This window comes from Prionailurus bengalensis, chromosome A1 (genome assembly GCF_016509475.1).
Source record: "Prionailurus bengalensis isolate Pbe53 chromosome A1, Fcat_Pben_1.1_paternal_pri, whole genome shotgun sequence".
Taxonomy (NCBI): domain Eukaryota; kingdom Metazoa; phylum Chordata; class Mammalia; order Carnivora; family Felidae; genus Prionailurus; species Prionailurus bengalensis.
Window position 1 is genome coordinate 24,366,823 of NC_057343.1, and position 26,343 is coordinate 24,393,165.

Here is a 26,343-nt window from a genome sequence, read left to right on the forward strand (position 1 = left end):
TGCTTACCCAGGGGTACCTGGGTGGTTCAGTGCCTTAAGCCTCTGACTTTGGCTCAGAACATGATCTCAGGGTTTGTGGGGTCTGGCTCTGTGCTGTGCAGAGCCTGCTTGGGATTCTCTCTCCCTCTCTTTCTCTCTCCGCCCCCCCCCCCCACTTGTGCGCGCAGCGTGCTCTCTCTCAAAGTAAATAAACTTTAAGAAATTAAAAAAAAAAAGTATGCCTAACTTGATGAGCACTGAGCAATACATGGAACTGCTGAATCATATTATACACCTAAAATTAACGTAACACTATGCTAACTACACTGGAAATAAAAATGAATAAATAATAAAAATGCCGCTTGTTGAACTCCAGCTCTCAGGGAGGTGAACTGGAAAGATTTGGGGGCCTGGGGGCTTCCAGACTCCCTAGTATAACCTGGTTTTTAAATAATTTCAAAGCCTACGTGTAAACCCTTTCCACCAGTTAAGTGGGGCCAGACCTCAGGCCTCCGGGAACAACCCGGGTCGGTGGACGAGCTGGTCCTTCACGAAGGGACGCTAGGCCAGGAGGAGCAGGAAGAGGAGCCCGCGACAGCTGGGCGGCGGAGCAGCGCACGGTGAGGGAGGGCGGAGACGGCGTGGCGGAGCCGAGGGGCGTGGCTGTGGCTTGACCCCGCGCGGGAGAAGGGACACAAGAGCAAAGACCCGTAAGTGGGCGGGCCCGGCGGGGGCGTGGTCAAGGATGGGCTCCCCCAAACGTTGGCCCCGGCGGCCATGATGAGGCCCCGCCTCTGCGCTCCAGCTGCCGCCCCTTTCCTTGCCGCGGTGATTCCGAGAGGTAAGACTGCCTGGACTGAGGCCTGGATGTCCTCGGCTCGCCTGCGGTTCGGACTGCACCCGCGACGCGGCGGGGCCTGGTCCGGGCGGACGTTGAGGCCAGTGGCGCCGCAGGCTTGATCGCGGAAACTGCGGCCGGGATCCCGCCTGCGATCGAGCCGAGGCCGGAGGCCGAGCGCTGGGCACCGAGGCCAGGACCTTGGCTGCAGACGCAGGCCTCGTCCCGAATCCGTTTCTTTCACTGAACTTCCAAGAATGGGGTGCTCGGGCCTACGGTCTCCGCTACGTTTATTTAGCGCTTTCCATTTTGCATAGATTTTCCCCGCCCTTTGACCCGATCTCCACTGCACGAGGTAGATGTGTACCCAGTTTATAGAGAAACAGACCCCAAAGCGCTAGTGGCCCTGCCAAGCGCCCCGTTCAGGGGTCAGCGAGCGCTTTGTACGTCTGTTCGTGTCGTAAATGTTTTGCGAGTTCTGGAGGGGTCCGGAGGTCACCCCTGAAGGCGTTGCCAGGGAGCTGGCATTGGAGCAGATCTTGAAGGAGGGCATTCAAAGTTGCTGGAATAATAATAACTAACATTTGCATGCATATCATAGCAGTGTCACAACCAGTAGTGAATTAACTCATTTAGTCTCGGGAGCAATCACGAATATTCTATCGTATTAGATATTATACATATTAGATATACGTGGTGAAGCCGGAATTTTAACCTGGAGGGTCTGGCCCCGGAACCTACTCTGAGGAACCTACTCTGAAATTGTTAAACCATAGCGTTGAGTAAAGCCACCCAGTGGAAACATCCAGGCTGTACTAGGATTGTGCATAATTGAGTTTGACTGATTTAAGGTAATAGAAAGTGAGGCCAAAAAAGTAATGTGGGACCGTTGAAGACAATTTTGAGAGCGAAGTTAACGCGTTTGGAATTCGTGGATGCTGTATTTTTTCCTCCCACGGTGGATTAGAAATGTATATGTGGGCCAGCCATATGAATGTTTATAAAGGAAAAGAGATTATGCTTAGTACCGCAGTTAAAATGTGACCAAAGTATATTACCAAAGTAGGGCAAGTATTATATATATGCCAAAATAAACCAAAGTTTTATTCGTCTTTATTTACCTTTTGTCATTTCTTCATAGTTTCAATTTTATGAAGTTTTAATGGCCTCAAACCTGAAAATATATATATAATTAGTTGCATTATTTTTCGTTTCAATAACAGAGTGGGTTTCAACCACTAGGTGAGTCGGATAAGCCCTACACCTGTAGCAGCAGCCTGGAGATGGCCAAGATTTCTCTTCTGCTAGTTAATGTGGGCAGGCTAACCATGTTTTTAAAATTGATAGAACATGCTTATCACAACTGAATTATACACTTAAAAATGGTTAAGGCAGTAAACTTCATGGTATGTGTTTTTTAATCACAGTTTTTAAAAATAAAAAATAAATCAAAATGACCAGCAATTGCATGCAGGCCATGTTAGGCCTGAATATGTAATGTGTATAGGTATCCATTAAGCAATAAATTCACGTATTGAAGCCCTAGGCTTCCATGCAGGATTGATTTTAGTGGGATATACAAGAAAGAAACAAAGCAGGAGCCTAAGTTTTCATTTCTTGTGTATAATTAGGATGGTAGCAGTGAGAATTCAAAGGAGTAACTTTAAGACATTTCACACATAGACAGGAATGGATGAAAAGAGAGGCAAACAAAGGAAAGAAAATGGTTTGAAGGTGGGACACAGATGCTTCATTTTAGATGTGCTGAGGGTTTTTTTTTTTTATTTTTTAATAGCTTATTTATTTTTTGAGAGAGAGAGAGAGAGCAGGAGGGGCAGAGATAGAGGTAGAGGTAGAAGGCTCTGCCCAAGCAGGCTCTGCACTGTGAAGAGCCCCGTGTGGGGCTGAAACTCACAAACCGTGAGATCATGACCTGAGCCGAAATCGAGTCAGATGGTTAACCAACCTACTGAGCTACCCTGATGCCCCAGATGTGTTGAGTTTTGTTAGCTGGTGACATATCTTGGAAGAAGGGTCCAGCAAGACATTTAAATTCTGGCACTAATGTGTGAGAACGATTGGACCTAGAGATGCAGAATTTGATTCTTCCACCTAGAAAATGTGATAGAAACATAGGGAATGGGGAGGTAGGGCAAGTGCGTGTGAAGAGAAAAGGAAAGGGAGAAGGGGCAGGAGTAGGAGAACCCGGATCTCGAGTTCTCTCTGAGGCGAGGATTGGTGCAGACAAAAAGGCAAGTAGCATTTGGTCAGGTAAATTTATATTTCTTATATGTTACTTTGAAAGTTGGATGAGGGGCACCTGGATGGTTCAGTCAGTTAAGAGTCTGACTTTGGCTCCAGTCATGATCTTGTGTGGTCCGTGAGTTCGAGCCCCGCGTCAGGCTCTGGGCTGATGGCTCAGAGCCCAGAGCCTGCTTCAGATTCTGTGTCCCCCTCTCTCTCTGCCCCTCCCCTGCTTGCACTCCGTCTGTCTCTCTCTCAAAAATAAAGAAATGTTAAAAAACAATTTTTTTAAACTTGCATATAATTGGTAGTCTGAAGTTAATAAAATAAGTTATTCATTAATTCAACAAATAATTATTAGTTATCTCTTATCTACTAGATGTACCATGGCCTGGGAAAGCAGACAGTCCTTACTAAATTTAATAGGGCATCCTTATAGAATAATTCAGCAAAAAAATTTATTCCTTGGTCTTATGTATATATGCTAAAATTATGCATCTGTCTTTGTCAGTGTATTATTTAAGTTAGGATCATAAATAAGAATAGCTGAAGTTAATAGTCAATAATTAATAACATTTATAAACTTTGTTAAAAATTGATCTTTTATAGATTAAATGCATACACCTGTGATAGAAGGTAATGTCTCTATAATTGTAAACCCTAATCCTATAAAATTAGTTAATCTCAGAGTGTCTAACAAAGAGAGTATTTAAAGACCCTCCAAGGAAAGGAGAGTATAGCAGCAGAGTAGATGTCCTATTGTCAGGCTTCCTGGTTCAAATCCCAGCTTTCCAATGCAAAGCTAAGTATTTGGATTTACTGAGGACATTACTAAAAGATGGAATTTAAACTAATTTTTTTTTTAATTTTGCAAAGACATTTCCAAGATTAACTTTTTAAGATTATTGTTAAGTATTTTTTTAGAGTGACCGTAACACCACAACTGATCAGCGTACTGTAGAACCCAGCATATCAGTAGAAATTATGTAGAACATATTCATTGAGAAGACAACTAGAGTGGTAATACCTGTTTCCAGTTTCTGAGGATTTTCTATTCAGTGTGTTTGGCTGGTCTGTAATAAGGAGGGGAAGGGAACCTTCCTCAAGAGATACAAATCAGAAGGTTCTTTGCTCAGCGGGCACTTACGGTAAGGATGCTTTTCCAGCTTTTTTTGTGTCATTAAAAATTAATAATGTGTGGTATTTTAACATTTAAGTTTAAAACTATTTATGACATTTAAAAGATTTATTGGAGAGAAAAGAATTACCAAACTTCAAAATCTCCCAACGATAAGCTGCACTTTTAATTCACTAATGTTTTTAAAAGGAAAATTGTTGATCTAAAAGTTGTACATTGCTTTCTCAGAAAAACTCTCCCGGGACGAGGAAGTTGATCGGGGTGAGCATATCACAGAGTGGCGATCACGCTGTAAGTGCTCAATAAATGTTTTCACTTACTGTTATCAAAATGGTTATTATTACATCATTCTCCTCCCATTTTAAAATCAGCCATAATCAGTAATACCAATTCTTTGATTCCTTTGTTAGAGTTGACAAGTAAACTATTAGCCATTTTTTTAAAAAAATTTTTAATGTTTATTTTTGAGAGAGAGAGCGCACATGAGCAGGGGAGGGGCAGAACGAAAGGGAGATAAAATAATTAAAATTCTTTCTGAAAAGAATTTGGAGCAGTCCAGAAAAAGAAAAAAAAAGAAAGCTTGTTAATAAATTAGGCAAATTAGTAATGACATACCAAAGTACTAAAGTTTCCTAAAGTGCATAACAAGTATAATTGTGTGCATGAAAGTGAGTCAGTTTCTTAATGTTATTTATCAGAGAAAATTAGCATGTGAAAAAATATTCTAAGTGGAAAACAGTTGCATGTTTGATAATCTATCTGAAAATGAGTTTTCAAATTTTTCAAGAATGAATGTAGAAATGAATGAGCTTGATCTTTACTAATAGGAGAAGAATGGCATTGAAACAGATTTCCAGTAACAAGTGCTTTGGAGGATTGCAGAAAGTTTTTGAACATGACAGGTAATTACTAAGAAGATCTAATTTTAGTATCTTTCATCCTGCTTCTATTTGATTCCTTAATAGGCCCATGAACGATCACTGTTGCACAAAATTACTGTTTACGTAGAAAAATGCATATAGTTCTTATCAAAATTACCTCATTTGTGATATTAGTGATTATAATACATTATGAGTGACAAACAAAGATGTGGTACATTTCAGTGCCCATGAGCAAAAATGTAATTTAAGATCTTTAGAATTCATTTTTTATAAAAGCTGATTTGTTATTTCATACATTTCTTTAGAAACAGAAAAAGTTTCTCTTTTAGTAATATTAGTGCTACATTGAGGATGTTACATTTATTCTTTTAATTTATTCCCCCATCCCCCAAGTGACTTACGTGCCATGCACAGCAAAGACTCAAGTTGGTTAATAGATCCGTATGCTAATTTGGCCCCATTCTTTAAGGATCAAGTTATGTTCCTTAAATATTGGTAGAATCACTTATTTTGTACATTAAAACACTTATTTTTATGTTTCTGTCTTAACCAGTCTGAGGCATTGATTTTTTTGTTGTGGCTGTTAAAATTACAGTGTTGAACTGAACTGCAAAATGAAATTCGCTATCTACTTACCACCCAAGGCAGAAACTGGAAAATGCCCTGCGCTGTATTGGCTCTCTGGTAAGTATTATGCATTTAAGTTTTGGAAGGAGTTTCTTTTTGCTTTTAACTGGTTCATCTTACTCTTTTATCTTGATTTCCTCGTGTGCTTTCTGAGCCATTTATAGGACTTTAGGAGCCTCTTCTAGTCAACTCTTACTTTATCCTGAGAATAACTTCAACCCAATGGAATTATATTTATTTCACTTCTTTTAAAGTTAAACCAAGTAATTTAACAGAAAATGGCAAGAGCTTGGAAATGTTACTTATTCAGGCACCTGGGTGGCTCAGTCGGTTAAGCATCCGACTTTGCTCAGGTCATGATCTCACGGTTTGTCGGTTACAGCCCCGTGTCAGGCTCAGGACTGACAGTGTGGAGCCTGCTTGGGAATCAATCTCTCACTTGCTCTCGTTCTCACTCTCTCTCCCTCTCTCTCCCTGCCACTCGCCTGTGCATTCTCTCTCTCTCTCTCTCTCTCTCTCTCTCTCTCAAAAATAAATAAATAAACATTATTTAAAAAAAAGAAAGAAAAATTACTTAACTTGTACCTACCTAAGAATTTTGGAAGTCTATGGAGATTTTACCACTCAAATAGAACAATATTAGGTAAAACACCAGAGCACCCACGATACACTACTTAGAAACTACCAGCAAATAACTTTTTCATAGCCTTCTCTAGAATGTTTTAATTGGACTCCACCAATCTTCTCTGGCAACAGTCTGGGAAATCACAAAAGAATACTAAAGCTTCTTAAGCAGTGGTGAATATTAAAGACTGTAGGATGGATTATGAGACAGTAAGGCTTTGCCGCCAGTAGTTTGAAGCTCCCTGCTAACTTATTTCACAAGATGTTGTTGGTATTTTATCTTTAGAAGCAAACATTGTAAGGAGAGACTCTGTAGAAATCAAATTATATCATAGAGGGCTCTTTTTGTTACCTTAAAATTGCTTATATCTTTGATTTTAGTAAATTCCCACTTACATATGTTTTATCAAGGATAAGCCCCAAATACCAGTCTTTTAAAATGAGAATACATATTTCGTTTTAAAAGGTAAAAATTTTTTAAGTAAATAAATAAAAGGCAAAAATTAAGTGTCTGTGTGATTGTAACTCAGCGGCCCATTTCTGTGGTTGAAAAAAGCAATCTGATTTTGCTAGAAGAGCAACAAGTATTGCCAAAAGCAAAAGAAAGAACAAAATTGCATGTTTGTTTTAGAAACAGTATTGTATAGCTGAAGACCACCTTAGAAAATAGGTAACTGGGGCGCCTGAGTGGCTCAGTTGGTTGAGCGTCAGACTTCAGCTCAGGTCACGATCTCGTGGTTTGTGAGTTCGAGCCCCGCGTCGGTGTCTGTGCTGACAGCTCGGAGCCTGGAGCCTGCTTCGAATTCTGTGTCTCCTTCTCTCTCTGCCCATCCCCTGCTTGTGCTCTCTCTCTCTCTCTCTGCCTATCAAAAATAAATAAATGTAAAAAAAAAAATTAAAACAAACAACAAAAAAGAAAATAGATAACTATTCTGTAGGCCCAGAGAAGTTATACATTACCCAAGATCCCTTGACAGAGTGAACAAGTTGTCTGACTCATAGCCTGGCACTGGATTCAGTCCTTCTCTTATTCTTTTTGCATTTTGTTTTCTGGCGGCAGCCGCTGGAGACCTGTCTCTTGGCTGAAAGAAAGATAACCAAATCAGAAGTACCAGGAGGGTATTGTGTAAGAGGTACTATAATAATAAGGCCCTAAATTCCTCCACCTAGGGCCATGGAGGGAGGGTTGGGTGAAAATAGGAGTGACCACAGATGGGTATGGGGTTTCTTTTTGGGGTGATAGAAATGTTCTAAAATTAGATAGTGGTAGTGTTCCATAATTGTAAATATACCAACAGTCGAGCTGTATACTTATATGGCATCTGAATTCTACCTCAATAAACCTGTCAACCAACAAAAAAAACCCTCAAAGCTCTTCATAGAAAATATAGTTGATCTAGTGGATATTAATTTGTAACCGTCTTTATACTTGTGAGAGTAATTCTCCTAGTAGAATTATCTCCCCTTCTAGGAGTCTACAGTTTATTCCCTCCTACATTAATCAAGGAATTTGTGTTCTGACTAGAAAACAACAAATTTTTCTCTGGTCTCTAAACATTGACATTTCTTAAGCGTAAGACACTGTGCACTGTGTCCGAGGCACAATTCAAGGCTTTTTACATGTTACCACATTTAATCCTCACAGCCATAGTATAAGATAAACATAAGCAGTATTATCCCCATTTTTGAAATGAAAGAACTGAGACTCAGAATATTCAGCTTACTTGCCTAATTTTGGTTAGGCAATGAGTGGCTGAGTAACATCTTTAGAATGAGATCCTGTCTGAAATCCTTTTCAGACATTCTTTTTACACTATCACCTTGCCTCTAAACACATTTACATTAAGGTCAGCAAGAGTGCTAACCTTTTAGCAGTATTTGGGGCAGCTCTCCTTCATGATACGGCTCCAGTATCTCTGGAAGACGTACTGGGAAGGAACATGGTAGACAAACAAGGACCCTGTACTCCGCCATGACTAGTGAAAGTAGTGTCCTCACAGTTTAAACATAAACTCCCATAACGCTTTATACCATGATACTCGTAACTTTGTATCTTGTAATTATGAATTTAATCTTCATTAGCAACTATTTCATAAGTCCCTGTGCTGGCTGTTAGGGGATAAATAGAAACTATAAAAGTGTTCCATAGTTAATTCATTCTGAGTCATGCATACTAGTAAGCTTTGATGTTGCTAATCATCAGATGTAGTGGAATATTTAGCATTGGACACGGGAAAAGGTGTGTTAGGTTGGGCAGTACTTAGCTCAGTCATTTATTGCCAGTTTATTCTTGGCCATTCTCACGTCATTACAGTATTAGGCTCCTATAGTAAGAAAATTCAGTCATCTCTTCGGTCACATGTCTGAAAAGGCTAGATAGCTAGGAAAAATGGAAGAAACAGCTGTAAAAACTGAGGCTAAAATTTAAGGTACGTGGCGACCATTTCTCTTTTAAATCAGTGAAGAATACAGAGATGATCAGGCAGAATTTTGTAGCTAAGGACTACTCATATATAAAACAATTATAAGTTATTTATAGTATTATGATGACTTATTGTATTTATGTTTTAATGCAGGAATAGTAACACATTTAATTGGCATGTTTGACAGCACCCCAGTCCGGTTGATATAACATTCTCCAGTTTGAAAAATTCTGATTCCCAAATACATCTGGTCCTAAGGATTTCAGTAATTAAAACTTCAGTGAGTGACTTTGAAAGGACAGCTATGGGAGCATTTAACCTAAGACAGTTCTTGATTAATACTGTTGTAAATTTTACAAGAAAGGGAACTTTATTATCTTCTTTAGAACTATTTCTTTTAAAAAAAGCCTTTTATTAATAGTAAGTGAGCTCGTTTTCCCATATCATACAGGGATTAACTCTTATCAGCTATCCACAGTATAGCATGAAATAATCTATTCATCTGCAGGTTTAACTTGCACGGAACAAAATTTCATATCAAAGTCTGGTTATCATCAAGCTGCCTCAGAACATGGCCTTGTCGTCATTGCTCCAGATACCAGCCCTCGTAAGTGTTCTCGTTCCAGATATTCTTTGTAAAAATATGAATCTTTAAAGTATAAGTTGTGTAACGCTATACAATGTATTTCATATTTTTGCTGTTATCTCAACCTTTCAGGTGATAATCATGATTATAAAAGACTGTGCTATATATTTTCCTCATTGCGAATTTTACTCATGACATCACTCTTACAAGAACAGACAGTTTTGCTATTCCCATTTTGTAGATGAAGACGCTTCAAAACAGAGATTGAGCAACTTGGTTAATATACCATATTGGCACCAGTGCCAAAAGAACATACGATGGATAAGAAGTTTTTCTGTTTCAAAGATAAACTGCCTTGTCACATGAAAATTAGGTTTTTTTCATCCTCTCTTCATCAAACAATCATACAGTGAAATGTGCATTCGTTTTAATATAAATAACTAGAATGCTTACATTGAAGAAATGAAAATATCAATATTTGAAAACTCAGTCCATCAGAATTAAAGCTTACTTTGTGACCCTAGAAGTGTCAGGAAGAGGAATTTACTTGTCTTTAATTTTTTTAAAGTGTACTTATTTTTAAGAGAGAGACAGAGTGTGAGCGGGGAGGGGCAGAGAGAGAGAAGAGAGGGAGACACAGAATTCGAACAGGCTCCAGGCTCTGAGCTGCTAGCGCCAGACGTGGAGCTCCAACCTGTGAACTGACCTGAGCCAAAGTCGGATGCTTAACCTACTGAGCCACCCAGGCACCCCTGGAAGTGGAATTTAAACCATGGGGGAAGGGAAGGGGAAAAATAGTTACAAACAGAGGGAGGGGTGCAAACCACAAGAGACTCTACAGAGAACAAACTGAGGGCGGATGCGGGGGGTGGGGGAATGGGTGATAGGCATTGAGGACGGCCCTTGTTGGGATGAGCACTGGGTGTTGTATGTAAGCCAATTTGACAATAAATTATGTTTAAAAAAATGGCAGCTAAAACTATCTGGAAGATAAATGGCGGGCCTTAGGAAGTAGTGCATTTCCTTTCACAGCACATATAATACACCAAAGCAAGACAGGTCTCACTAGAAATGTAATAAAAAATTTAATTCAGGGGCACCTGGGTGGCTAAGTGTTGGTTAAGTGTCCATCTCTTGATCACAGCTCAGGTCTTGATCTCAGGGTCATGAGTTCAAGCCTCACATTGGGCTCCATGCTGAGTGTGGAGCCTACTTTTTAAAAAATGTAATTCAGAGTACTATCAAAAATGTTAAATGCCTAGGAATAAACTTTAAAAATATGAAGAATTATTTTTTAAAAGAATTGCAAAACCTGCCAAAGATCATAAACGAAAACTTTAATAAATGGAAAAATGTCATGTTCCTGGATGAGTAAACTGAGTATTACAAAGAGGTCATTTCCCTGAAATTACGTATTACCATAATTCTATTAACAGTCTCAGTTGGCTTTTTAACTACCTAGAAGTATATAAAATAAAACCTAATAAATTTTAAAAGATTATAAGAAAATCCCATTGGGGGATGAATAAATAGGGGAAACATGATGGAGTGATTCCAAAATACATAAGGAGACATTTTCAGTGCAAGATAGTGAACTCAGCACAAGCATCTTGTCTCCCTTCCCTTGAAAAGAAGTGTTGGTAATAGGGGAGGGGTCATCAGAGAAGGAATCTCAGCACATTTTAGAAGGATAGAGGATATAAGCCCTTTGAGAGGTGAACAGTGAAGAAGCATATATTCAGAATACATAGGGGTGCCCTGGGTGGCTCAGTTGGTTGAGCAACCAACTTCAGCTCAGGTCACGGTCTCATGGTTTGTGAGTTCAGGATCTGTGCTGACAGCTTAGAGCCTGGAGCCTGCTTTGGATTCTGTGTCTCCCTGTCTCTCTGCCCCTTCCCTGCTCACACTCTGTCTCTGTCTCTCTCAAAAATAAATAAACTTAAATTTTTTTTTTTAAAAAGAATACATTGGAGGACATTTCATTCACAAAGAATATCAGTGTGCCTCACCTTGGCAGTGAATTCTCCAGCCTGAAAGGGCATTCCCTCCCTTGCCTCATTGACTAGAACTAGTCACGTGGCCCTATTGAGGGACAAGAGGGCCGGGAAGTATGTGCCCTAAGAGGCAGAGAACTGCAATAGCTGGTGATCAGCTCAGATGCAAATGAACTTTCAGATTCATTTAAAAGTGTGTTACGAAATACAGGTTATCACTGCGAAGTAGGTGAAACCACAGGATTTTCCCTTGATAGGTGGCTGCAATATTAAAGGAGAAGATGAGAGCTGGGACTTTGGCACTGGTGCTGGGTTTTATGTGGACGCCACTGAAGATCCTTGGAAAACTAACTACAGAATGTATTCTTACGTAACCGAGGAGGTAATTTCATTTGTGTTGTACTTATTAACTGATGATTGCCAATAGTTTGGTTTGGGACACAGAGTCCTTCTAGTCCTGAGAATTTTAAATCAGGGTGTGGTAGTATTGAATCTATTTGGTACATATTTATTAGTGAACGTTCTAAAGTTTACTTGTACAATAGTCTTATTACAATTGAAGTTAACATTAAGTACACTTTTAAAGAGGGTAATAATTATATTGACACCTTTATACACTACCCAGAGGATACAAAGAAAATAATATATAAAAAAACTTTTCATTTCTCTGGCAGCCAGTTCATTCAGACATATTTTGTAATGATTTACCAAGGCTTAGTTAGAAAGGATAAATAAGTAGCTAAATCACTGCTTCTATTAATAATATTTATGTGTAGTTTATGCACTTTTCTAAATTTTGCATATGTACATCATAAAACTCAATGATACAAAATTTTAATCATCCATTATTCTGCACCCCAAATAACAACTATGTTTTGGTATATTCCAGACTTTTTTTCTATGACTAGTTTTCCTAGAATTATAAAAGTTTTTTTTCATGTTCATTTTTTTAATTGTATAAAACAAACATTTTCTAATACTCTGTTGGTAACATAACCTTAATAATTTCATAATATTATATCACGTGTCATAATTTACTTTTTTGTAATATAGGATACTTATATATTTACATATATTTTTTACTCTATTAAGTTTTACTGCATTGAGTGTCTTTATGTATCATCTTTCCCCCCTAAGGACTTTTCCCTTAGAATAGATGCCAAGAAGTGAATTTTAGACATTTTAAAGGTTCTTTCTGCATCATTTTCTTTATGCTGCTTTCCTAGAAGGATGTACCATGTTTTCTCCAGTGTTACGTTAAGAATCCTTGTCTACCTGAGATTTTTATTTTTCCATCTTTATTAGTTCATACTATTGTAAGACTAGATTTGGAAGTATTGATTGTGTAATTATTTTATGTAACTTTGGAAAAGTTTAAACTTACTTCTCATACCTTCTGTCATATTATTAAATTCTCTCTAGCTTCCCAAACTCATAAATGCCAATTTTCCAGTGGACCCCCAAAGGATGTCTATTTTTGGCCACTCCATGGGAGGCCACGGAGCTCTGATATGTGCTCTGAAGAATCCTGGAAAGTACAAAGTAAGATTACCGAAGCTTCCAGTGACAAGTATTTCTCTTGGATAATATCAATTAGGAACTTTATTTACAAAGAGCGATAGTAGGATATTATTATTAGTACTGGGACTAAACTTTTCTAGTGTTGGGAATGAGCTGTAGGGGAAGAGCATTAAACTGAACACAAAATTATATGCTCCAGAATCAGAAGTGTAGGAATTCTATCACATTTGGTCTACTAAAAACATTATAAAGCAATTTCTACTGCTTCTATTCAAACTGTAGCTTGAGTCGTATTCTTGTTACTATTGCAGTATATATCACATTTTTACCAGGAAATATATTTGTTAATTGAGTTCGATGTTCTGAGAGAAGAAGATGATACTCATGATTTGTGAAAGTGAAGAATTCTCTCTTCTCAGTGCCTTGGATGAAAATTGGATTGCAGCGTAACTGATAGATAACATCGTCAGTCTTTCCATTCATTTATTTGAAACTGTATAGCTTTACTTTTTTGTTGTTTAAACGAGCCAAGTTGGAATGACCACCATATGTAGAATGTCTGACTGGCAGAGCAGCATACCATGCAAAAGGGAATGTTGAAACAGGCATAATCTCAGGACTGCTTCTGTCTTTAAAATCACAGGGCTGTCGGATACCTCAAGATTTGTTTAATCCATTTCCTTCCCCCAGAAGGAACTTCTTAGTCATTTCAGGTGTGCCACTGAGAAGTGAAAATATTTCTTATGGCAGCTTCTTATTGCGGCATCAAATATTTTTCTTTTAATAGGCTTTGCTATATAAAGTTGAATTAACTCAAGTCCTGGCAGTGGGTTTTTAATAAATAAATAAATAAATAAATAAATAAATAAAATGGTCTTATATTTTTGTACGTAAGGCAATCCGTTTATTACGTTTGAGGAAGAAAATCAAATTCAGTTGTTTTTTTGTCCTTTAAAAAAAGCGTTAGACTTTGATAAACCTACACAGTGATAAGTGCTCTGAAACTGAGCGATTCCATCTCTGCCACTTACCCAGTGAAAAACAACATTGCATAGGGGTGCCTGGGGGCACAGTCGGTTAAGCGTCTCATAGTGAGATCAAGCCCTGTGTGTCGGGCTCCACGCTGACAGGAGATGGCTTGGGATTCTCTCTCCCCACCCTGGCTCACATACTCATGCGCTCTCACTCTCTCGCTCTCTCTCTCTCTCTCTCCCTCTCCCTCCCCCTCTCCCCAAATAAAAAATAAACTTTCAAAAAAAAAAAAGAAAAACAACACTGCTTAGAACCCAAAATTGTGTTGTATTAAAATTCTGCCACATTTAAGGGCATCGTTCAGTGCTTTCTTGGTCCTGTTTAAAGAGAAAGAATGTGTCTCAGATTTAATAACCTCACAAAAGTAGGTACAAACTGTTTTATATCACTACGAATTAATTTTAAGTGGAAAAAAGGAGTAGAAAGTCTGAACGTAAACTTGCATTTGTGCCTTATTTAATGAAATGTAATGTTTTGCTTTCCACTATGTTGGCACCTATGGTTAATTAGCTCTCTTACTTGAACACATGAGAGATGTATCATGGAGAGGCCTGCCGTCCCAGCACATATGATAACTCACAGAGAATTGTTCACAAGTAGTTTTCATGGCAAGTCAGAGTTTATAAGCAAGTTGCAAATAAACTTTTGAGTTTTTAAGCAAGTTGCAAATACGTGTTCCTGTTTGATTTTGCAAAATATAACTTGTTTTTAAATTTCCTTTGTTTCTGAAGTCTGTGTCAGCATTTGCTCCAATTTGCAACCCAGTGCTCTGTCCTTGGGGCAAAAAAGCCTTCAGTGGATATTTGGGAACAGATCAAAATAAATGGAAGGTAGGTACTGGGAAGGCTGTCTTAATGTTCATTTTTAAGTTTTCAAATTTGTGAAGAAGCTACGTATCGCAGACATTATATTCCTAGCTCACTCACAGACGCAGAGCTAAAAATAATTAACAAAAGGAAATACATATAATAATAACAAAAAAAAGCCCTTTTCCTCATTGTATTGAATTGTGGCAGACATTCCGAGACTACATGTTTTTTCTCCTAATGATTAATTTACATGTTTATTTCTTAAGTAACATTACCAAAAAATACCACATTTTATCCCTAAATTTAGATTTGCCTCTTAACCCTGTGCTCATTTGTACAACAGGAACCATGAGTCCTGGCCTTTTAATTGTTTCATGTGTCTGTTTCAAAATCCATCATCTCTCAGATTGAGATAGTCAATTCCAGACTTAAAAGTCTTTAAAAATAGATATTGTGTAATGTACATCTATGTGAACATTCCCAATAGCAAGATTGCTTTTTGAAGCATGGGAGCAGATGCTTCAAAATGAAAATTAAAAATGGCTCTTTCTCTTGAGACTCATTTGACTTTTGTGCAGAAATAGACTATTTGCAAACTTCACCAAGAGTCTGAATATTTTGCAAATGTACTCATCATCATATGCATGTGAACAAGTAGGAAATACTTGAGTGGGGGAAGAGAAAAACTTTTTTGTCTTACTGTTGTGTGTTCCAGGTCATTCACCCGTGCATCTCAATTTTATTTAAGATTGGTCGTTGAAATTCTAACAAAGCAGAGGTTTAATCCTGTAGTCACTAAATTAGAATCGTGTTTTGCTTAGGCTTAGATTTTTGTTACAGTGGAAGAATGCAGAACGTGATACTATTAGGCAGTTTGAGAGCTGACAGTGCACATACATCAGTGTTAGCAATCCTTGCCACTGTGCAGAGTCTATGTGGAGTTCTGAGACCTTAGGTCACAAAAGTGATCACCTTTCCCATCTACACGGGGCTTAGGGTCTCATAGAAGCATTGAGCAAAAGACCAGCTGGTTGGGAGAAAGGAAGGGAGAGGTAAAGGCACAGGTAACCGGTAAAGGAGTCTATAATTTTTCTCCTGGACTATCTATAATTTTTCTCCTTCTCCTAGGACTATGAAATCACAGAATTTAGAACTAGTTGGACTTTATAGATCCCCTTCCACTCTCTCCTTTAAGATTAAAGAAAGCAAGTCTTAATAAAGCATGATACTTTAGAAGGGGAAATCTTGGGGGTTTTGTTTGTCTTGATTGGTGCATGGAAGTTGTGGCTAGTGAATATATATGAATGATCAAGAATACTTAAAAGTGGATAATAAAATATAAAATTCTAACTAGTGGCAGCTCCTGAGATCATAAATTTGAGGAGTTGTTTATATGATTCAGATTATTTAAATTAAATCTTCCTGAAAGATCATGGGGATAGCAGATATTTGGTGCTATTCAACACCATAAAAGAGAAGGCTGAATGTACTAAAGCCAAAAAGAGAAGACAACAAAACAGACTGTTTATTTGACACAAAGAATATCTGGAAATAGAAAAAGATACAAGGGAGTTAGAAGAAAGAGTCAATTTGTGGTGGGATTCATAAAGGAAAAGATACGATGTGGGGTTTTTTGTTTGGTTTTTTTTTTTTTTTTTTTGGAGTTACGAGATGATTAAAAACCTCAAAGGTTTAGAAGGGAAAAGGCTATATTCTATGAAAAATGCTGAGATTCAGAACTCTTGCCACTGGCTCAGGACTGCGTGGAAGTAGAAAAGAGGCTATAATTGGGACATAGAATTCTGAAGATCTTGTGAATAAAAACCAGACAAACCAATGTAAAAAGTGTTTTCTGATTTAAAAGGCCTTCGAGCTTAAATGACTTTAAATTTCTATTTGGTTCTACTGTGGTCTGTTCTGAAGAATATCTTTCTGGGTACTTTCAAATTTATTTTTCAGTGTTTTTCTTTTTCTAGGCTTATGATGCTACCCATCTTGTGAAGTCCTACCCAGGTTCTCAGCTGGACATATTAATCGATCAAGGGAAAGATGACCAGTTCCTTTCAGATGGACAGTTACTACCTGATAACTTCATTGCTGCCTGTACAGAAAAGAAAGTCCCTGTTGTTTTTAGATTACAAGAGGTGAGTCCCAGGAAACCTCAACTTGTTCCAAGTAACTATAAAAAAGCAAATCCAGGGGTTCCTGGGGGGCTCAGTAAGTTACGCATCCAACTCTTGATTTTGGCTTAGGTCATGATCTCATGGTTGTTCATGAGATTGGGCGTGGGGCCTGCTTAAGATTCTCTTCCTCTCCTTCTGCCCCTCCCCCCACTCACATGCTCTTTCTCTCTCTCTCTCTCTCTCTCTCTTTCAAAAAAACTTTTTAAAAAAGGCAAGATTCCATAATACTTTATATTTGGAATTTGGAAAACTACCTCTAGTAAGATATTTTTTTTTTAATTTTTTTTTTTCAACGTTTATTTATTTTTGGGACAGAGAGAGACAGAGCATGAACGGGGGAAGGGCAGAGAGAGAGGGAGACACAGAATCGGAAACAGGCTCCAGGCTCTGAGCCATCAGCCCAGAGCCCGACTCGGGGCTCGAACTCCCGGACCGCGAGATCGTGACCTGGCTGAAGTCGGACGCTTAACTGACTGCGCCACCCAGGTGCCCCTAGTAAGATATTTTTAAAATTATAATAAGATACTTAATGTGAAAGCCTTCTGATTAAATTAATGATATCTAAGACCAAATTCCATAGAAAAAAGAAAGCCTTTGGCAGTGAAAAGTGTTTATAATTTTTTGTATGGCCGTAGAACCAGTGAATAACAAGATTACTGGATATGTCTTTCTTTACATGCATGTGGCTGTTCTCACAGGAAATAACAAGAATAAGCTTAATTACTCTTCACTTCGTGTACACCTTAACCTCAGAGGCTATCAACCATTGGTCTCACACACATCTGCAATTTATACGGTTTGAGTTAGGTGCTAACCTAAACATTGTGCTGCTTGGCAAGTTTTCCTTGACTAAATGACTTTTGGTTATCCACTGCTCACCTAACTCTATGCTAATACAGTTATAATTAAAGGAATTCTGTTTTTATTTTTAAAAAATTATTTATAAGCTTAGGAATATATAAACAAAATATTTCAGGATGAAAAATGAACACTGTAAATTACAAGGGATTGTGATTTTATTTTATTTTTTATTTTTTTAAATTTACATCCAAGTTAGGGGCGCCTGGGTGGCGCAGTCGGTTAAGCGTCCGACTTCAGCCAGGTCACGATCTCGCGGTCCGGGAGTTCGAGCCCCGCGTCAGGCTCTGGGCTGATGGCTCAGAGCCTGGAGCCTGTTTCCGATTCTGTGTCTCCCTCTCTCTCTGCCCCTCCCCCATTCATGCTCTGTCTCTCTCTGTCCCAAAAATAAATTAACGTTGAAAAAAAAATTTAAAAAAAAAAAAAAAAATTTACATCCAAGTTAGTTAGCATAGAGTGCAACAGTGATTTCAGGAGTAGATTCCTTAGTGCCCCTCACCCATTTAGCCCATCCCCCTCCCACAACCCCTCCAGTAACCCTCTGTTTGTTCTCCATATTTGTGAGTCTGTTACGTTTTGTCCCCCTCCCTGTTTTTATATTATTTTTGTTTCCCTTCCCTTATGTTCATCTGATTTGTCTCTTAAAGTCCTCCTATGAGTGAAGTCATATGATTTTTGTCTTTCTCTGATTGACTAATATCACTTAGCATATAATACCTTCCAGTTCTAGCCACGTAGTTGCAAATGGCAAGATGTCATTCGTTTTGATTGCCGAGTAATACTCCATTGTGTGTGTGTGTGTATATATATATATATATATATATATGTACCACATCTTCTGTATCCATTCATCCCTCGATGGACATTTGGGCTCTTTCCATACTTTGGCTATTGTGGATAGTGCTGCTATAAACATTGGGGTGCATGTATCCCTTCGAAACAGCACACCTGTATCCCGTGGAGAAATGCCTAGTAGTGCAATTGCTGGGTTGTAGGGTAGTTCTATTTTTAGTTTTTTGAGGAACCTCCATACTGTTTTACAGAGTGGCTGCACCAGCTTGCATTCCCAGTGATTGTGATTTTTTTTTTTAAGTTTTATTTTTCTTGAGAGAGAGTGTGTACGTGCATGGGGGAGGGGCAGAAAAAGAGAGAGAATCTTAAGCAGGCCCCACACTCAGTGCAGAGCCCAATGTGGGGCTCAATCTTATGACCCTGAGATCATGGCCTGAGCCAAAATCAAGAGTCAGATCTCAACCAACTGAACCACCCAGGTGCCCCGAAATGATTGTGATTTTAAAAACATTTTTATTCATGTTCAAGGGTACTGTGTCAGACACATTGATCTAAAACGTGTAATTACGATGATAAATGTCCAGATACATCTAGATCAATGTATAATGTGGCACATTGCAGTTTACCAAATGTTTTCACAGCATTAGGTCATTTTATTTTTATGTGACCACATGAGAGACCATTCTTGTCCTCTCCCATCTGTTTTTTTGTTTGTTTGCTCTTTCATTTTTTTCAACTTTTTTGTTGTGGCAGAATACTATACATAAAATTTGCCATCTTAAGTATTTTCAAATGTACATGTCTTTGCTAATAAATATATTCATAATGTTGCTCAGCCATCACCACTATCCGTCTTCATAACCCTTTTATCTTGTAAAATTCAAACTTTATGCCCATTAAACACCACGTCTTCGTTCCTCCCTGCACCCAACCCTTGGCAACCATAATTCCCCTTTCTCTGTAAATCTGACTACTCAGTACCTCCTCTAAGTGGAATCATACAGCCATTTGCATTATTTCCTTCCTAGACTGTTCACTGCTAGTATAGAGAAATGCAGCTGATTTTTGTGTGTTGCTTTTGTATCCTGCTACTTTGGAGGCTTTAGGGTTTTGTACAGAGAAGAGCATACCATCTATGAACAGAGATAATTTTACGTCTTTCTTTCCAATCTGTATGCCTTTTATATCTGTTTCTTGCCTAATTGCTCTAGCTAGGACTTCAGTACTATGTTGAATAGAAGTGGCAGAGGTAGGTACCTTGTCTTGTTCCTGATCTTAGAGGAAAAGCTTTCAGTATTTCCCCATTTAGTGTGATGTTTGCTGTGGGTTTTCTAATATGGCTCCTGTCCATGTACTTTATGGGCTCAGAAAAGTAACCTGCGTATCTAAGGTCTCACAACTAGTTCACAGTAGAACCAGGATTGGAAGCAAGGTCACTTGAAATGAAAATACTTGACCTCCTGTCATCCGTCTAAGCAATCCCAAGCACGGTAAAGCAGTGCTTCTGAGGAACAGAGGGATGGAATTAGTTAATACGAGAACTTATGCACAGCCTCCTCTCCGTCTAACTTATGCAACAGATCTGAACAATCTTCCTGTTTTTTTTTAATTTCCCTAATATTTTGAACGTGTGAACAATTTATATAAATATACTGTGTAACATATTATATATATATATACACACACACATACACACACACATGAGGAAAAATATGTCAAAAACCAATATATTGGATATACCTTTTTTTCTCTGAGTGTCCCTCTTTAAGTAATAGGGTTTACTTAGATTAGTTAAAATACTTAAACATTTAATCACTTAAATTGCCTGTTTTGGATCAATAACCAACTTTGAGAAATCCAAATACTGATTTGATTGTAAAGTAATGTGTTTAACTGTATTAACCATAGCTATAAGTAACATAACAAACCGTTTCTTTCCAAATGATTTCTTGGCACTCACAATGTTGGATGCCTCTTCTTGCCCCTGCGAGGCTGTGCCAGGAAATTGTGTTGTTACCACCACCAACAAAGTTTCAGCCTGCCAACAGAGACTGAAAAATCTCTATAAAGCGTGTTATAAAAACAGCATAGAAGTAAAACACTGATGAAATTCTTAGAGGGGGAAAAAAATAAAGAAACTTTTTATTTCTGAAATGCTCATAGCCTAAACAAGTAAAAAACATAGATGGGTGTATTTAATGAGGAGTCAAGACAAAACGTTCTTGAATTCTGAAAACAAAAGAAAGCGAGAAAGTATTGAAATAACCAGTCACAGTCTTTAGCTCGGGCAGTTTTTCATTCAGTTTTCCTTCTGGCAAGGGCCACAGTCTGAAGGTTTTGTTTAGGCTTGTTATAATTGAATGAGCGACTGAGTAGACATGACTGGGCATAGCTTCGGCGAAGTTGCTTTCAGGTTTTCAGGCCGGCTTCCACTGACTTCAGATGACCTTAGGTCCGAGACTTTTACCTGCTTTATCATTTGCTTATAAGTACAGTATAACTGTATTTCTTTATGAAATGGGAGTGGTGAAGAATTAAGTAAGCTGAAAAAAATGGGGTGTATATAGAAGTATGTGAACGGAGGAGAAAGGCAGAAAATTATCACAATCATGTACATGCTTTACCCAACTTCATTTATTTACTTCTTTTTGGTGTTTTAAATCTCAGGGTCTTTTATTTATTTATTTATTTATTCATTTATTTTTTTAACATTTATTTATTTTTGAGACAGAGAGAGACAGAGCATGAATAGGGGAGGGGCAGAGATAGAGGGAGACACAGAATCCGAAACAGGCTCCAGGCTCTGAGCTGTCAGCACAGAGCCCGACGCGGGGCTCGAACTCACGGACCGTGAGATCATGACCTGAGCTGAAGTCGGACGCTTAACCTACTGAGCCACCCAGGCACCCCTCTCAGGGTCTTTTTGTACATACTCTCTACTGTCAGAAAAAAGTTGAGAGCTAAGTGTGGTGCATAGAGGCATTTGTATGATTGTCACCTCATAGAATTTTTCCTTTTCTGTTTTTGGCTTCAGTGAATCTAAATTGAAAAAGCACTAGATAGCAGAGTCCTGATAGTATACAAAGATCAGATTTTACTCTGAAGCCTCATTTGTCTAATTTTCAGTTTTAAAGTTACACTGTGAGGGAAAAATTTCAGTGACCTAATGGAAACTTCCAGAAACAACATCGAAGCAAGGCTGTATACTACCTCTTCAAGGCCCTTTCTGAAGATTCATAGGTGGTTTTGGCCTCTGCACTGCCTGTCAGAGAACAGTAAGAACATGGCACAGAATTCCAGAAGTGCAGGGATCTCTCAGGCGTCCCTGTATCCTCATACTCAGCACGATTACCCAGCACAGACTCTCAGGAATTGTTTATTAAGTAAACAAGTGAACACCTTTTCCACAGTCTTCTTTGTATTCTGAAGAGATTTAATAACCCAGGAATTCATACGTGCACCTTTCTAATTGGGTCTGGAAAATATGTAGGAAAGCACTGCCCTTTAGGACAAATGTTCATCATAGCTGCTGGAGCATTGCTGCTTTTTTGAGAGCCGAGTGAAGAATGAAAGAAATGTGTTCATTTATTTTTATACTCTGAGAGAGTCTTGCTACTGATGATTTTTCCATGTAGAGTGGGAGGTAGAAGAGGAAACCTAGGCTCTTTCAAGTGTCGCCGGATATATATAATTGTGCAAGCTGCCTAACAAACCAAACCGATTCAGAGAATTTGATGAAAGGACCCACCCCCATTTAATCATATTGATAAATAGATCATGACTGGTCAGGAATGACACAATTGGCTGAGGTTATATAAGGATCTTCTCTGTACCAGAATGCCAGTAGTTCAAATGTGTTCTCCTGCCTTTAACTCTTTCTTGGTGTGTCACAGTAGGCATTTTCTGTTTTCTCGTAAAGGTGGATCTTCTGTGAAAATATCATTATGGAAGTCAAGGGCATCGGTTTGGTATTTTAGATAAAACGTACTGTGTTTTTGCAGTACACCCCTGAGAGCTCAAAACTGTAACTTTGTTTTACCCTGGGACTTCTCTAATATAGTCATAATAATAATATAATAAATAATAATAGCAGTGGTAACAGTGATTACCCACTATGTGCCTGAAACTGCAAGGCATTAAACATCTGTGAAACTGCATAAAAATACAGCATACGCAGTCACCGTAGGGACTTTGCTCCTCAAGTGCTTGGGGCATCCATTCCCTTGCATTGGTCCCTATTGTCCATCAGATACATCATTTCATCTGTTAGAAACCAGCAGCTACTACTTGGGACTGTATTCCCTAGGGTTTGTGGATTGCAAATCATGGGCCTGGTTAACCTGGTAAAACAATTCAAGAATTCCATGAATGGAAAATGCTTTTCTTCACGTTTCTTTCTCTACATAAGAAATTGTTCTTTAGCTCCAAATTGAATTAACTGGGCCTCGTCTTATCGTTGAGAAATGTGAAGCCAAATAATTCCAAAGGTCAGTCTTAATTTTGACAACGTTCCTGTCAGACTCACTTCTATGGTTCGGCCACAGTAAATAGAAGACAGTGCTTTTGAGTTGCTTTGATGACTTTATACTAGAACTCTTTATTAACTGCCGTTCTGAGATACGAACCCCGAATGCTCCTGGAAGTAAGAGATGGAGAACGTTGACCGATTCGCTAAAACCTTAGGGATTTGCCTTGTTCCTTGAAACCCAGGTGATATTTTTATTAGGGCTCTTTTTGGTTCTTAAGTGCTTAGGAAAATTCCCATTTTCTCCCATCAGAGACCATTCACAAGATTAAGGTAAAAACTTAAAAATCTGAAGACTTTTATGTCCTTTCGGTGTATTCACCTTGCGTGTTCATTGTGTTTTGGAAGGGAGGCTGCCCCCAGATTACCTGCTGTTTAACCCCCTTAGGTTCTTCCCAGCTTAATTTTGTTTCTTTTTCCTCTAGAAAGCCTCTTGTTGTATTCAAGATGCCCCTGGGGGCATTGCCTGTCCATTGACCTGTACCAGTGGGGGTATTTTTAAGTTTTTTTGTTTATTTTTGTGAGAGAGAGAGCAGGGAAGGGGCAGAGAGAGGGGGTGGGACAGAGGACCTGAAGCAGGCTACGCACGAACAGCAAAGAGCCCTACTTGGGGCTCGAATTTATGAACCATGAGATCATGACCTGAGCCGAAGTCGGATGCCTAGCGAACTAAGCCACCCAGGTGCCCCTTTGTCAGTGGATTTAATCGACCAGATAGTTTGAGATCCGTTTCAACTCAACTGCTTGGCAGAAAATTACATTTTCTTTCTGTTTCATGATTGTTTTCTAAACAGTTTACTGACTTTTTTCCCCAGTGTGGTTTATTGCTAAGGGATGTCTGTTTTAATGAATTTTTCCTTTTTCCTCAAATGATGATGTGATAGACTTTTATTGAGTAGAAAGTAGAATTTGTAACAAAACTTTATGATGTCTGTGTTTAACTTCCCAGACAACATTTGACCATTGGATGTTTTTTGTTCTTTCTCTATATTGTTTATGTGTGCTTATTTTGTGTTTTAATACTTTCTGTCTTATCGATGTTAATGTGTTTCTTCTGTGAGTCAAAACTTCTTGCCTATGTTTCTGACTTCTTTAAATTCTGATTCTTTTAGCCCTTGTTGATAGGACCATTTGTATATCCTGTACATTTAATTAATGTGTCATTTCCTCTCTTTGCATAGTAATGGCAGCATCTAGAAACTAAGCTATACAGAATGTTTATTTTTCTTCATATTTTTGCTGTTCTTATAATGCTCAGAGAAAATGTTGAAGTACAAGTATAAGCTTGACTTTATTTGTTCGTTTATGTATTTATTTTTGAGTGAGTAGGAGAATGAGCTGGGGAGAGGGACAGAAGGAAAGAGAATCGTAAGCAGACTCCATGCCAGTGGGGAGCCCCAACACAGGGCTCAATCTCACAACCATGAGATCATGACCTGAGCCAAAATCAGGAGTCGGACGCTTAACTGACTGAGGCCTGCAGGCACCCCTAAGCTTGATTTTGACTATAAGTCTTCCTTATACTGTAATTTTTTTCACTGTTTACAGATAATTAAATGACATGAGAGATATGTTTAATGTCTTTGATGTTTCTGAATGGAAAGTATCTTATGTTCCTCTCTTTTGTCTTCTAGGGTTATGATCATAGCTACTACTTCATTGCAACCTTTATTACTGATCACATCAGACATCATGCAAAATACCTGAATGCATAAAAAACTTCAGATAAGAAAATTTTTTCAGGATTATAAAATTGTAATAAACAGAATTGCTGGGAAAAATGATTTCAATGCATTGGATTTCATAGTGCTCAAAATCATCATTCCATAGTTGAATCACTTTCTGAATGAATATATAAAACCTGCTTTTGACTTAAAAGTTATTTTGCCAATGTTGGGAAATATTTAATACATTACAGCTTTCTCAAGGTTATTTGGAAATCATTGTATTAACCTCAGGCCACAGAATATGAATATAATCGCATTTAAATCATAGAATGCTAACTCAGGAATTGGTTTAAGAGGTAATTTAGCCTAAACCCCTCACTTTTCCAGACTTTAAGTCTGTGAAGGCATGGACTGTCTTCATTATGTTTATTGTTCTGTCTCTAGTATCTGCCAACCACTTGGCTTCTAGGAGGCATTTAGTAACTATTTGTTGTTGAGTAAGGAATGAGGCTCAGAAAGATTAAGTAAATTCTCCATCATTACACAGTTATTTGTGGGACAGCTAAGATTAGAAGCCAGATTTCATAAACCCAATCCAATGAGACTTCTTTTCTTATCTATTAAGCCAAACAGATTTGTGGACATTGGTTTCTGGGATTTCTCAAGAGACGAGAATTAAATAATAAGACTCAATCTGAAAATAGCTCTATGTAAGGAAAGTTGCTTCATATGTTTCTGTAAACAGATATTTTCCTGTAGTTACATGCAGAAATTTAGCTTGGTGAGCTCACCAAGAAAAGTAATCAGTCTCTTTGTAAATACCAAATTGTGTTACTTTTACGAACTTAATATGAATAAACTCATTTTGAAACATGATAGATGAAGTCTGACTATTTTATTTTATTTTTTTGTTTATTTTGAGGGGAGAGAAAACAGGGGAGGATACAGACAGAGGGAGACAGGGGATTCAAAGAGGGCTCCCTGCTGACAACAGAGAGCCCGACAGGGGGCCCAAACTCACAAACTGAGGTCATGACCTGAGCTGAAGTTGAATACTTAATCAACTGAACCCCCCCCCCGGGCTCCCCAGATTATTTTAAAAACATTTTTCTATTAGAGAAGCATGAAGATTATACATTAATTTTTTTTTCATTCCAGTGTAGTTAACATTGTGTTCATTTCAGGTGTGCAATATAGTGATTCATCACGTCCATATATTACTCCGTGCTCATCAAGATAAGTGTACTCTTAATCCCTTTCACCTGTTTCGCACAGATTATACATTTTAAACACTTGATATGAATGCGTGTTAATATGGTAATCGAAGAAGTCATCAGGTTCTTAAAGTTATCAAATTAGTACCATTTAAATGTGAATTAGATTGTACTAGAATTTCTTAAATTAGTGCTACTGAAATACCAGTAGCCAAGTTAGAGCCCCATAGTGAGCTACACACAAAATGGTTCTAGTCTAAACAGTCTCATGTCCTCTAATAAATTCACTTAATTCGTGCAATTTGTGCATGTTTTTGGTAACTCCTTTGTAAAGAAAAGCAGTTGTGTACTTCTAAGATCGCTGTATTAGCTGCAAATTTAATCAGAAGCAGAACTAGTAGGAGATAT

At 38.2% G+C, this 26,343-nt stretch overlaps 1 protein-coding gene across 1 annotated transcript; it reads left to right on the top strand.

Moving 5' to 3' along the window:
- Positions 1-623: 623 nt before the first annotated feature.
- ESD (esterase D) lies at positions 624-25,597 on the top strand. Its single transcript, XM_043578785.1, has 10 exons — positions 624-820; positions 4,428-4,490; positions 5,027-5,101; positions 5,676-5,764; positions 9,263-9,361; positions 11,592-11,716; positions 12,757-12,876; positions 14,619-14,717; positions 16,673-16,840; positions 24,689-25,597. The coding sequence occupies exons 3-10, from the start codon at positions 5,034-5,036 to the stop codon at positions 24,767-24,769; spliced, it is 849 nt and encodes a 282-aa protein (XP_043434720.1). The 5' UTR covers positions 624-820; positions 4,428-4,490; positions 5,027-5,033; the 3' UTR covers positions 24,770-25,597.
- The last annotated feature ends 746 nt before the right edge of the window (positions 25,598-26,343 follow it).

Bases quoted from the DNA above. Each gene is read 5' to 3' on its own strand.
- ESD (XM_043578785.1), top strand. From the start codon at position 5,034: ATGGCATTGAAACAGATTTCCAGTAACAAGTGCTTTGGAGGATTGCAG. The intron at 5,765-9,262 runs GTAAGTATTATG...ATTCATCTGCAG, and splicing joins TGCGCTGTATTGGCTCTCTG to GTTTAACTTGCACGGAACAA. The intron at 11,717-12,756 runs GTAATTTCATTT...AATTCTCTCTAG, and splicing joins ATTCTTACGTAACCGAGGAG to CTTCCCAAACTCATAAATGC.